Genomic DNA, 13,819 nt, shown 5'->3' with positions numbered 1-13,819 from the left:
GAGCAGGCAGGAGAGAGAAGAGGAAAATGAGTTAAATGACAGTAAAGTGTTACTCATATGCATTGTTATAATACGGCATCCATTCCTTCCTACTTTCTTCTCTTCCTTTTCCTCCTTCATCAAAAATGTCACCACCACTAGATTTGTGTGTGTATATGTGTGTGTACGATATGGAAAGCACAGTGTTAATCACTTTATACAGAAATAAATATAACAGAATTATGAAGAAGGTAACAAGTATCTTATTTTTTTCTCAGTATATACTCACTAGGAGGAAAATTCCTTCTCTTCTGGTCTTCTCTCTAGGACAGAGAAGCTAAGTGTTTGTATTAATTCTGGGTCCCCTTCATAATCCCTCAAGCAGGATGGCTTTGTTTGAAGAGCAAAAGGATTGGAGGCTGGTGCTTTGAATGGAATAGAATGAGTAGCTGGAATGCTGGAGTAGAGTTGATTATTACTTTTTTCTCCCTAAGCCTGGGAGGGGGGTTAAGGATGGGAGGAAGAGGTCCAGTGCATATTAGAGACTTGTGTTTAGCTAGCCTGCAGCTCCCTAGTGACAGTAAGACCTTGGAAGGGGGGATGGCTGTCCAGAGGTGAATGGAGATTGGAGAATGGATGCCATAACCTTGAAATCGTTGGCCTAACTCATCTGATCTGAGTGGAGAACTTCTGTTCTTGGGTGAACTTCTGTTGTAGAGCCTGATAAAGTCTCAGAGACAGGGGTAGGTGTGGTGCAACAGGGCACCCGAAATAAAACTGCTTTGCAGAAAGAGAATGTCTGAGCTTAAGAAAAAGATCTAAGTGTTTGCAGGAGCACACTTGTTATGCACAACATGTGGCTGGCTTTAGAAGCTCCTTGAGATAGAGCCAGTCATGTTTTTGAGCTTTGGGGAACAATGGTTGTGTGACTATGAACTGAGAGAGGTGTAATCCTAGAACCAAAGCTTGGAACATCCAATGTGTGCAGACTGGAATCTGAACCAGCCAGGACATTACCACAATGCTATATTATTGTGGTAGAAGGTAACAGCATTAGTTAAACAAGACTCTATTTTTTTTCTCTATTTTGTTTCGAGAAGAGTACTGCATCTTTTGGTGTAAGACATGAACCCCACAGTTTCTTAGGTATTCAAGGGTGAGGAGGTCTCAAAAAGGAGAGACTGAACTTTCCAAAAATAAGGTACTGGGTGGGGGGCTTGAATGATTCGCTGGGGGAAAAAAAGGCATAAAGCCTCTGAGTTTATGATACACGTATTACTATTTGTGCTTTGGGGAAAACTTGGGAAGTTTTAGTTGAGGAAGGGTATTTAAGATGTTATGATGACTTTTGTTTTTCTTAAATATGTACTAGCCTTATTTTGTGTGGTTCTGGAGAGCAAAAAAATAAAAAACTCAGCTGCATGGGTGGAGGGACAGATAGTCACTACTAAATCATAGCACGTGTATTGGGCTCAATACATTTTTCACTAAATGACTGCATGCATGCGTGACAAATGAAAACATATGGGTGAAACTTACAGGGAGGCAGATTTTTGACTCAGCTTATCTTTTTCATAATCTGAGTTATTAAAAAAAAACTAAATGGACTATTCTCGAAAGGCAGTGAAATTCTCTATCACCAGGAGTGAAGCAGGAGCCAAAGGACTGTTTTGCAGCGATGTGATACAGGATTTATTCATTAGGTGATGGTGAGACCACGTAACCTCTGAGGTCTCTGAAAACTCAGATACGCCAGTTCTGTAACTTTAAATCCGAGGCTCTTCATCTTTACACATAGACTTGGGAGAAGTATAAATAAGACTCATGATCTCAGGGAAATCTTGAAGAGGCATGTGTTCAATGGCATGTTTATTAAACAAATGCTCATGACAGATTTTCACAACAGCAACAAATGTTATTTCACTACATCACATCTCCCTTGCTAAGAAAAAAAAACAATCATAGCAAGGTTGATGGATTTGGATTATTTGTTCATGTTTTTCTGGGGAGCGGGGGAGTAAAACCAGTCTCCTCACTCCTTTTCCTCTGTTTCCTTTTCTTGAGCATTACCTGGTTTCATTTTCTTCACCTCCTCTCTGACTAAATGTCCCCGGAAGGCTGCTTGGATTTTGACAGCGGCATTCTCCTCTTTTTCTTTTTCTTCTTCAGAAGATTCCTTCATGGAATGGATAAAAAGTAAGAGACTTCTTAAATATCCAATATTTTGATGCCATAAAAATAGTGCATACATTGAATCCATTGACGGTCGTAACAACTGAGATCTGTTGCTTCCTAACAGAATTTTACATACTTGTCACATCGTATATGTACCAAATGGTGAGTGCCAAAATGGCAGACATTTTGTTTTGTCATTCTTTAATATGTCTCTGCAGTAAATGATCATTGCCAACTCCCCCAGGCCCCACCAAATAGTTCCTATTTAACAGTTCCCAATAACATTTTTTTTTAAATAAGTAAGAATCCTTAAAGCTTGGTAAAAATGTCAAGAAGAATAGTAAGTGTCCTGTTTCTAAATAATCATGATTACATGAAATTAATTTCTTAATTTCTCAATGGTTAGCTAATCAAAATCATACATTTAAAGCAATAATGTCAGTTTTAAGGTGGTGGGCTGAACTGTATATAGCTCCTTTTTTTTTAAATTGAGGTATAATTTACCTAAATTGTCGACAGTGGAACACAGAGATCTTAAGGGTCTAGTTCAATAGCTACATAGTTTTTAATATATAATTTTAAATTATAACAGTGATACATACACATTTAAAAACTTAAATGTCACTGGTAGTGAAAGATTTCTCCCCCTTTCCAAATCATACTCCTAAGATGTATCCATTATTATGGGTTGAGTATATATATCCCTCAAAATGCTTTCTGTATACAAAGTATTCATATGGGTATATACATGCCTTTTTATTTAAAAAATCAGATCATGCTAATTACAATGTTCACAACTACTTTTTTGTAACTATCTATCTTGGTTCTCTTTTCAATGTATATAACTCTGCCCATTTTTTTTTTTTAATAACACCATTGTATTACATTGTACTAATGGAACTTGATTTATTTACTCAGTCTCCTGTTGATGGACCCTTGGGGTGTTTATATCCCTCACTCCATTAAAAAAGCAATGAGGCACAGGGGCGCCAGGGTGGCTCAGTTGGTTAAGCATCTGACTCTGGATTTCTACGTGCTAACAGCACTGAGCCTGCTTGGGAATCTCTCTCTCTCTCTCTCTCTCTCTCTCTCTCTCTTTCTCTCTCTCTCTCCTCCTCTCACCCCCTCAAAATAAATAAATAAACATTATAAAAATACAATGAGGCAATTCTAGCTCTTAAACTTTTTTAAAAAAATTAAAAAATATTTTTTAAAGTTTTTTTTTTTTTAGGGGCGCCTGGGTGGCGCAGTCGGTTGGGCGTCCGACTTCAGCCAGGTCACGATCTTGCGGTCCGTGAGTTCGAGCCCCGCGTCGGGCTCTGGGCTGATGGCTCAGAGCCTGGAGCCTGTTTCCGATTCTGTGTCTCCCTCTCTCTCTCTGCCCCTCCCCCGTTCATGCTCTGTCTCTCTCTGTCCCAAAAATAAATAAACGTTGAAAAAAAAAATTTTTTTTAAAAAAATAAAAAAAAAAAAAAAAGTTTTTTTTTTTTTAAAGTTTATTTGAGACAGAGGGAGAGACAGAGTGCGAGTGAGGGAGGGGTAGAGAGACAGGGAGACACAGAATCAAAGCAGCTCCAGGCTCTGAGCTGTCAGCACAGAGCCCAACACGGGGCTCAAACCCATAAGCCGGGAGATCATGACATGAGCTGAAGTTGGACGCTCAACCAACTGAGCCACCCAAGCACCCCTCGCTCTTAAACTTTTAAATGCAAACAGAATGGTATTAAAACCTCTGAGATATACCCCAATATGGGCAAATAATTATAGCAAAGTTGGAAATCAATGAGATCTCAACTCAAACTTCTGAAATTCTGTGTAAGGGCAACTACTAAAGATGTAAGGAAATGAAACTCCTTTTCGTCTTCCCTGACCTCCCATTGCACCTTATGGCAATGTTAAGCTGATTGGGTTGTACTGATATAATTCTGGAATAATTTATAAAGGTTATGGGGAAAAGTTCTGCCCCCCACTGGGTAGGAGGTGAGGTTTTCCTTGAAGGGGAGGCCTACTTTGGGTGTCAATTACTGGGTGACTAACTGGGACATCAAGATATGAAAAGGAACTCGGAGGTTTGGTCTTCAATGCTGTAGAGAGTGAATTCTTTCTCACTAGGGTTGGTCCTCTTGAGTCTGGACTATGAAGAATATAGACAGTGATATGCTGGCAAATGTTTATATACGGACTCTCCAGAAAAAAAAAAAAAAGGCTGATTTGCAGTATTGGCCACAATCTTAATACTCCTACTGTGGCTGATTTCAAGCTACTAAATAGACATTACTGAACATGGGTTTATACACATGTGCACAGTTGTCTCTTGAGAGCTGGCCCTAGCACACTAGTGAAAATAGGTATCTTTGAAGGTGGACCCTGCTCAGGTCTTTGTTGCTTAGATGTGGGCTGTCAGGCAGGAAGCCATTTAGGCAGTAGTGCATGGAAGGTGAATAAGACACACTGTGTAAGGCCATTTTATTTGGTGGCACGTAATTCTCTGTGAGTTTCCTTTTGTTATCTCTGAACCTTTGCCACTGTGTGGTAATGAGAGCATCAATTAGTGAAAGCCTCCCAAAGGCGAAAATGAATCTGAAGCATCAAGACTGGGGCAGTGAGTTCAGTCTGTTCTTCTTGGGGAGATTTCCCCACCCGATGACAATCATGGAAAATAAGGTTTTATTTTTAAAGGGAAGAATGAGTTTTCCTTTATAATAGGCACAGCTAAACATGATCCACTAGCTAGTTTATCACTGATGCGACTTATCTAGAAAGTAAAATCATTAATTTTAGCAATATGGGTAACAGACTAGATTCGTATTGGAAATATGATTTTAAAGTTTATTTATTTATTTTGAGAGAGAGAGAGAGCGAGCACACAAGCATGCAGGGGAAGGGCAGAAAGAGACAGAGACTGAGAATCTCAGCCACTCCCAGTGCCTCTGTGGGGCTCAAACTCTCAAACCAAACTAGACCATGAGAACATGACCTGAGCCAAAATCAAAAGTCAGATGCTCAACCGACTGAGCTACCCAGGCGCCCCTGGAGTACAATTTTAAGTTGAGTGATATCTTTCTTTGTAGGAATCTAATAGTATACAGAAAACAACTTACTAAGGCTGTGACTGGTGTCTCATCTTCTTTCACAGATGTGTGAGACTTTTCTTTTTCCAACTCACAATTCTCAGTTGATTTGTGCTCCTGGAAGAGGGGTGAGAGGATCAGAGGCAATATTCTAAAACAGTAAAGTCTTGGGTCAAACTGCTTAAAGGTAATTAAATATTGTTTTATGTTATTGAGAAGAAGTGGGGATTAAATACATACTGTTTTTTTTTTTTTCAAGTAGGTTGGAAAAAAATAAATAAATGAAAACTCTCAAGGGAATATGTATAAACAAATATGACCAAGGAACTCATAGAAAATGTTTGATTTTTTGCTTTTGGAATGTAACATGGTTGGTTTTATATTAAAAACAAGCCATTGTCTTATACTAAAAGTTGATAATATGCTGTAATTAATCTTTTTTTTTTTTTTAATTTTTTTTTTTTCAACGATTATTTATTTTTGGGACAGAGAGAGACAGAGCATGAATGGGGGAGGGGCAGAGAGAGAGGGAGACACAGAATCGGAAACAGGCTCCAGGCTCTGAGCCATCAGCCCAGAGCCCGACGCGGGGCTCGAACTCACGGGCCGCGAGATCGTGACCTGGCTGAAGTCGGACGCTTAACTGACTGCGCCACCCAGGCGCCCCTAATCTTTTTTTTTTTTAATGTTTATTTTTGGGAGAGAGAGAGAGAAAGAGAGAGAGAGAGAGAGACTGAGGGAGGGGCAGAGAGAGAAAGAGAGAGAGAGAGAATCTCAAGCAGTTTCTGCACCATCAGAGGAGAGCTAAACGAAGGGCTAGAACTCATGAACTATGGGATCATGACCTAAGCTGAAACCAAGAGTTGGATGCTTAACCCAAACTGAGCCACCCAGGAGCCCTCATGCTGTAATGATCTTGAACAAAATATAAAAAAGAAGTGCTGATAGTTTTTAAAATAAGAACAAAATATATGCCATTGTGTCTCATATGTGAAGTCAGGTTGACTTTTTTTTTTTAAACTTTATTTCTTTTTGAGAGAGAGACAGAGAGAGCGAGAGGGAGAGGGGAAGAGAGGAGAGAGAGGGAGAGAGAGAGAATCCTAAGCAGGCTCTGCACTGTCAGCACAGAGCCCGATGTGGGGCTCGAACTCACAGGCCGTGGGATCATAACCTGAGCCAAAATCAAGAGTCGGAAGCTTAACTGACTGAGCCACTCAGGCACCCCTCAGGTTGACTTTTTAATGAAGTTTGTAGATTAAAAATGATGTCAAATAATTAAGTTCTACTGTGGGGAACCATTTAAACAAAAAAGGGAAGGGGAGGGGAATCAGTTCTGCCTATTTTGACATGGTTATTGAAAATTTCCACCAAAATAGAGGCATTGCTAATTCACAACCTATGGGAAGAGTTTCTTTCATCTGTAAAACAGAAATCTGAAGACATATAAGCTAATCAAGTAAAGTCTTCAGAATTCAAAAGATATGAAAAAAAAAACACCCTGAAATTGCTATGTGACACAAAGATTTAAAACTTTTCGACATTATTCCTTTGATTGCAGTAAAACATGAATACAGAGAATCTAGTTAAATGGAAACAAACTCAACACCCCCACATCTGGCAGGCACAAATGGATGGAACTTCACGTTTGAACTTATGGAATAAGTGACAGGTATTTCCCCAGGAAATTCCCCAAATCTATTGGGAACACCATCAAAACTTGAACTTGGCTAATTCCTTTTAATTCTTCTTTTTTAAGTTTATTTTGAGAGAGAGAAAGAGGGAGAGCATGCGTGTGTGTGGGGGGGGGGTGCAGAGAGAGACAGAATGAGAGAGAGAGAGAGAGAGAGAGAGAGAGAGAAAGAGAGAGAGAGAGAGAGAGAGAGAGAGAGAGAGAATTCCAAGCAGGCTCCCTGCTGTCAATGCAGAGCCTGATGTGGGGCTGGATCTCACAAACAGTGAGATTATGGCCTGATCTGAGCTGGAATCGAGTTGGATGCTTAACTGACTGAGCCACCTAGGGGCCCCATATTCTTCTTAATTCTAATATCTGATGGTGCTTTGTGGCTAATGTATTATCTCAGTTGTCTAGCAGAGTGCTTCTCAGACTTCAAGGTACCTACAAATCATTTTGGGAGCTTGTTAAAATTCAGCTTCTGATTTGTAGATCTGGAGTAGGGCCTGAAACAGAAGTTCCACAAAGTTCCCAGCTGATGCCAGTGATGTTGGATCACACACAGCCCTTCTCAACCAGTGCTCCTCTTCTGGACCACAGAACACAGTGTTTCTGTTCAACTATTCTCTCAATTCTCCCAAGGATAGTAGATAAGTAGAATCATTCTAGACACAAAGGAGAGAATGATTCCCTACATGCAATGAGTGCCTTTGGCTTAGGGCTTAATTATTTTGAGGAACCTTGGTTGAGAAAAGCTGGTTGTAGGAATGCTGCTAAAGAGAAGACAGGTTCAGTGTCTGAATAGATTAGCTTTATAGAAAAAACACCATTACAAACATTAATTCTAATCAGCAATTTGTAAGATGTCAATGATGATGAAACAACTGGATAAATGGTGCTTTATTTTATGAAATGTCATTCATTAATTCAACATATATTTACTGAGGATCTGCTATTGCTAAGCACTGTGATACTCAATGAAATTTGAAGAATAAATGAGGGTAATCATTCTGTAACTTTCAAGTACATTCTTCCTCTTGATCGTCTTTCGATTTCAGCTAAGTATCCGACCACGATTTAGATACTTGGGAAAAAAATTTCTCCTCAGAAAGAACAACACACTTAAAAAGGTTTAGGCAGATATTTGTGATGCCTCTCATGATGTTCATGATTCTGGGGAGATCCCGATGATCTCTGCTTTGGAGATAGGGAGAATAAATAACGCAATCCACGAGTTTCATAGGACCGTACCTTGAATGCATGGTTGTTATAGAAGCGGTCATCTACCTTAGTCCCCCATTCTGCTGGATCAAAGTTGGTTTCTAAATTAAAAAATATATATACAATCATTTCAGACTTATTTTGAGTTCATTAAAGTAAATCCAGAATAGTAACACAAAACAAGTTTTCTTTTTCAAATCACAGGTTCTTTACTGCCAGCTGAAAATCTTATTATTTTTAAATTTTTATTTATTTTTTAATTTACTTTTAAACATTTTTATTAAAAAATTTTTAATGTTTATTTATTTTTGAGAGAGAGAGAGTGCAAGCAGGGGAGGGGCAGAGAGAGAGGGAAATACAGAATCTGAAACAGGCTCGAGGCTCCAAGCTGTCAACACAGAGCCTGATGCAGGGCTTGAACTCATGAACTGGGAGATCATGACCTGTGCCGCAGCTGGAGGCTTAACAGACTGAGCCACCCAGGTGCCCCTTTTTTAAATTAAAAACAATTTTTTTAATGTTTATTTTTGAGAGAGACAGAGAGTGAGTGGGGGAGGGATGGAGAGAGAGGGAGACACAGAATCTGAAAAGGCTCAAGGCTCTGAGCTGTCAGCACAGAGCCTCATGTGGGGACTCAAAACCACCCACCGGGAGATCATAACCTGTGCTGAAGTCAGATGCTTAATGGATTGAGCCACCCAGGTGCCCCTGGAGAGGTTTTTTAAAAAGTGAGGCATATTATATATAGTCAGTAGATACAAACAGGAAGAAGTATTTATATTTAAGCAGAATTTTTCTTTAACTTTTCATTATGAACAATTTCAAACTTAGAAAGTAGAATAACATAACAAATTCCCATTTGCACATTATTCAGATTCAACAATTATAAACTCATGATTTATCTTATCTGTAACTTCACTCAACTTCCCATCCTTTCTTCTGATTATTTTCAAGCCAATTCCAGGATTCCTATTGTGTTATCTACAAATATTTATTTCAGTATGAATCTCTAAGATATAAAGAAACCACAATATCACTATCACATCTAAAAACACTAATTCCTTAGTACCAGCTATCCAAATTTTCTCCATTGTCTAATATATTTTTATTTATTTTTTACTGTTGATTTGTTCAAATCAGAACCCAAACAATGGATACATACAGACTTTTGTTGTGTCTTTTGAATATCTTTTAATTGAAAGATTTTTTCACCTATCTCCCAGCCCATATTTTTTCCTTGTAATTTTTTTATTGAGGAAATTAGGTCATTTTTCCTTTGGAGTTTTCCACAGTTTAGATATTTCTGATTCCATTCCTATGACTTTTAATAAGTTCCTTTGCTTTCGAATTTTCTGTAGCTGATTCAGGTTTTATTTATTTATTTATTTATTTATTTATGTTATTTAGCAAGAATACTTTATAGATAGTGCAGTGTAATTCTGTCAGGATATACATAATATGTAGTTGTTTCTCTTTTTAAGGGGATTGTTTCTTTTCTTTGAGGGCCCATTGATGATGATTGCTTAGATAATTTCTTTAGGGGTTGCAAAATGGCAGTGCTCTTATTAGATCATTACTTCTTGTTTTCTGGAGCAATCAGTAAAGAAAAACTTTCCTGTATCAACTATTTGGTTACCCTGACGTAAGGTTCATCCAGAAAAGGCAGGTTGAAGGTTTGATTCCCTTTATCGGCCAGTTTTCAGAATAATCAGTTGGTTTCTTAGGATCCTCTCAAAAAGGTTTTGTTTTTATCATTATGAACTAATGAATATTTAAGAAATTGGATAAACTTCGATCCATTGCATTTTTTATTCTTCCTGATGCTTTAATTGTCCAAAATTGGCCAGTTGGAGCTTATTTGCGTGCTCAGATGCTCCTGAGTCTATTGGAAACAACTCTAGAGTAGATGATCTCTTGAGGTTCCCTTCCACCCAGTGTGTCCATGAAAGACACAGTGAAGAAGGTCTGGGTAATAAACTGGTAATCTTCAATAATGTGACATAATGTGATTTTAAGAGAACCTGCCACAAAGGCACACGTTTTCAATAGCAAGAACTGTTACTTCAAGACACCTGCTTCATAAAGCCTTTCTATAGCATAGGGATGGTCTTGAGCAAGTTTTATCATAACCAAATGCCCACCTTTTTCTTAGGGATTTGTGATATCACTTATATCAAATGCTAACATGTTTCCTGTCAGAAAAATAAAAATTAAGACCAATAATTAGCTATGAAGAATGCTGGCAAGGGAATTCTTGCCTTGTGTGAGAGACTGGGCTAGAGGAATTTTTCTTCCCTTTTGGAGAGACTAAATTCTGATACTTGTATCAGTTGGATAACTCACCTTCGGTTTACATGAGTGAAAATGGTTGTCATGCTTCAAATGTTTTCAAATAGTTTTATACAGTTTTTATCAGTTAGAGAGCTAGTATTCTGAGACCATCAGTCTGAATCACCAATTGCTTTAATTACCATGATCCAGTAGCAATGACTCAAATGTTTTTGTAACGGGACATTTCTGAGATCTAAAATTAAATAAATGACTAAAGACATTTTACTCATGAATTTGTAAAATTAATGCTATAATAACAAAATTAAATGAACGTTCATTGTAATTCACCTCTTACCCTAAAAGATTTCGCTTGATAGTTTTTAGTGGCACTTAAGTTTCAAGTTGTGCAACAGATAGTCATACTGACTGGATATGGAAAAGACCAGCAACATTCAGGAAATTGGCAGAGATTCTGAGCTCTGCCTGGATTGAGATAAGACAAGATGGTGGAGCTGTGCCGTGTGTATGGGAGTGGTTTTAATTCAAGCCTTGTGGTAGGTTTCCTTCTTCTGGAAGATGATTTGAAATGGAATGCTTACTTACCTGTAGTTATTTCTAGTCACCTTTACCACTCTCTTGGAATACTGTAGTCAAAAGTAATGATGGTAACGACTTACACAAAATGGTCGTTCTAATCAAGAATAGGGTTTTTCAATAGAAATGTATAGCTGTAACAATGTATAGCTGTAACTAATCCTACTGGATTAGTCATAAACCAAGTTGTAGCTTGATAGTTAACGAGCCTTCAAGGCCGGGACTTTGGAAGTTTTGTTTCTGGAAGTAAAGAAGCTGCTTTGGCTCTCAACCTGTCATATTAGCATGAATTTAAGTCTCTGGGCAGGACAGGACCTTGGGAGAATAGAGAAAGAATATAAATTACCTTCCCAAGCTGGAATTTCACATTTATTTATTTATTTAAATTAAAAAAAATTTTTTTTTAAATGTCTGAGACAGAGAGAGACATAGCACAAGAAGGGGAGGAGCAGAGAGAGAGGGAAACACAGAATCTAAAGCAGGCTTCAGGCTGCTGTGCAGCAAAGCAGGCTGTGCTGACAGCTCAGAGCCCGAGGTGGGGCTCGAACTCATGGAGTGCGAGATCATGACCTGAACTGGAGCTGGATGCTCAACCAACTGAGCCACTCAGGTGCCCTGGAATTTTACTTTTTTTTTTTTTTTTTTTCAACGTTTATTTTTATTTTTGGGACAGAGAGAGAGACAGAGCATGAACGGGGGAGGGGCAGAGAGAGAGGGAGACACAGAATCAGAAACAGGCTCCAGGCTCTGAGCCATCAGCCCAGAGCCCGACGCGGGCTCGAACTCACGGACCGCGAGATCGTGACCTGGCTGAAGTCGGACGCTTAACCGACTGCGCCACCCAGGCGCCCCAGGAATTTTACTTTTTAAAAGCTGTTTTTCTCCGTGCCTTCATTCACTATTTAAGGAGCACAGAATTATATTTTGCAACACTCACGATTCTTTCAAGTAAGAAGGGTCAAAATGTATAGAAAGTCACAAACTCTCCTCCCAGGAAGAACAGTCAACTGCCTGGGATGCATAGGAACAGCCTGTTGGAAAAAGCAGAGCTAGACTGGATGATCTCTTGAGTTTCCCTTCCACCCAGTGTGTCCATGAAAAACACAGTGAAGAAGGTCTGAAATAAACTGGTAATCTTCAATAAAGTGACATAATGTGATTTTAAGAGAACCTGCCACAAAGGCACATGTTTTCAACAGCAAGAACTGTTATTTGAAGACCCCTGCTTCATAAACCCTTCTATGGCATAGGGATGGTCTTAAGCAAGTTTCATGATAACCAAATGCTTAGTCTCTTACTTAAAGAAAAATATGCCTATTTTAAAAAGCTTACTCTCTCGTTTCTCTAGAAGATTTTCAAAATATGCTGCTGCAAAAGCTGGTATGTTTTCTGGTTGCTCCCTCAGAATCTCGCGTGTCAGCCCTTCAAGAAGATTCCCAAATCCTTGTGGAATTCGGTAGTGGGTGTTGGAGAATGGAATCGACATCTCCTTGGAAGGAAATGCCTATCGTACCTAGAGATTCATTAAAGGGCACAGTCTTTAAAATTGTCTGATTTTACTTATATAATCACAACTATGTCAAATTATTTCTGAGACCCAAATTTTCTGGACTTCAATTCTTCCGCCCCCCCCCCCCACCCCATCCACACAACCCCAATCCATCATTTCTTCCAAAGAATTTTGAACTTTCCATTATTATTTAGAATATTATAAATACAGACCCATTTAACAGGCCAAATCATTTTTTTTAATTAAAAAAAATCACACATTTTTCACTACAGCACTAAATACTTTTTCTCTCTGACCCCTTTTTTTGTCTTTAAAAGGTGAGGGTAATTTCTGCTATCCCACAGGAATTCAAAGAAAATGATTGTTAACAATTTATCATAAATCGCCGAGAAGACACTGTTTGGGATCTAAAATTTAAAAAAAAATGAAGAACTAATGTTGGTTCTAGAAATTACTCTAATGTGTTGCATGAAGAAGTTTAATACTTAGTCTTGTCCTAGTTTCCACTTCTGAAGCATGATCTACAAGGCCTCGAAGCACCTATATACTCTGAAGGGGGGAAGCAGAGGCAGTGGGGAGGGAGGGTGGGTGGCGGCCGCAAGGTCAAGACTTTGCAGTCCTAGCGTCCAAAATTTTGGGATTCTTCCATTTTCTGGTTTTGTCTTGACCAGGTCTTATCTTCCTGTCTTGGAATACAAGGACTAGATTAAGGATAGCAGCCAAGCAGCGGGTTGGGCTGCTGAGTAAGCAAACGACACTCAGGGACCTGGCTTTTTGGTGAAGGTGTCAATGTCACAAAAGCCCGCAAGCCGTGGTAGGGGTCTAGGTGAGGGACTCGACGGTTGAATGAGGCCCCATCTGTGGAGGATGTTTTTCTTTTCTTTTCTTTTTTTTTTTGACGGAACAGGAGATGAGGTGTCGAATCGTTGTAGGGTTGTGAAAAGTACTGGTGAGACCCTGAACCAAACTGGGGACTGGAGGGCGGTCGGAGGGGGAACGCTGGTCTAGTCGGGGGCAAGACGTCGAGGAGCTGGGATTTCAGACTCTCGCAGGATGGGCTGCCTCGGCGCCCAATCTCTCCTAGCGATCCCGGAATTTGTCGGGAATCCTGAGAAAATACGAGAGGAAAAGGGAAAAGGCGAGGTCTTAGTTTTGGAGAGGAAGTGGGGTAAACCGCCTCACCTCTTGGTTTTCTCAGAGCTGGTGCCGTTGGTTCCAGTTGTTATTTCTCGTTGCTGGGTAACCGTTTTTCTTTTTTTTTTTTTTGTAACTCCAACTACGGCGGCCGGGAAGGGGAGAGGCAAGGCTTCGCCCGGCTGCCAGTAC

The 13,819-nt window shown here is 39.4% G+C and overlaps 1 protein-coding gene across 1 annotated transcript; it reads right to left on the bottom strand.

Annotated features, from left to right (window-relative positions):
- Positions 1 to 1,831: 1,831 nt before the first annotated feature.
- On the bottom strand, positions 1,832 to 13,791 carry SPA17 (sperm autoantigenic protein 17). Its single transcript, XM_045483301.1, has 5 exons — positions 13,676 to 13,791; positions 12,316 to 12,496; positions 8,149 to 8,219; positions 5,256 to 5,342; positions 1,832 to 2,155 (listed from the first exon to the last, which is right to left on the bottom strand). The coding sequence occupies exons 2-5, from the start codon at positions 12,467 to 12,469 to the stop codon at positions 2,012 to 2,014; spliced, it is 456 nt and encodes a 151-aa protein (XP_045339257.1). The 5' UTR covers positions 12,470 to 12,496; positions 13,676 to 13,791; the 3' UTR covers positions 1,832 to 2,011.
- Positions 13,792 to 13,819: the final 28 nt, after the last annotated feature.

This window comes from Leopardus geoffroyi, chromosome D1 (genome assembly GCF_018350155.1).
Source record: "Leopardus geoffroyi isolate Oge1 chromosome D1, O.geoffroyi_Oge1_pat1.0, whole genome shotgun sequence".
Lineage (NCBI taxonomy): Eukaryota > Metazoa > Chordata > Mammalia > Carnivora > Felidae > Leopardus > Leopardus geoffroyi.
This window is presented reverse-complemented; position numbering and strand designations above follow the sequence as displayed.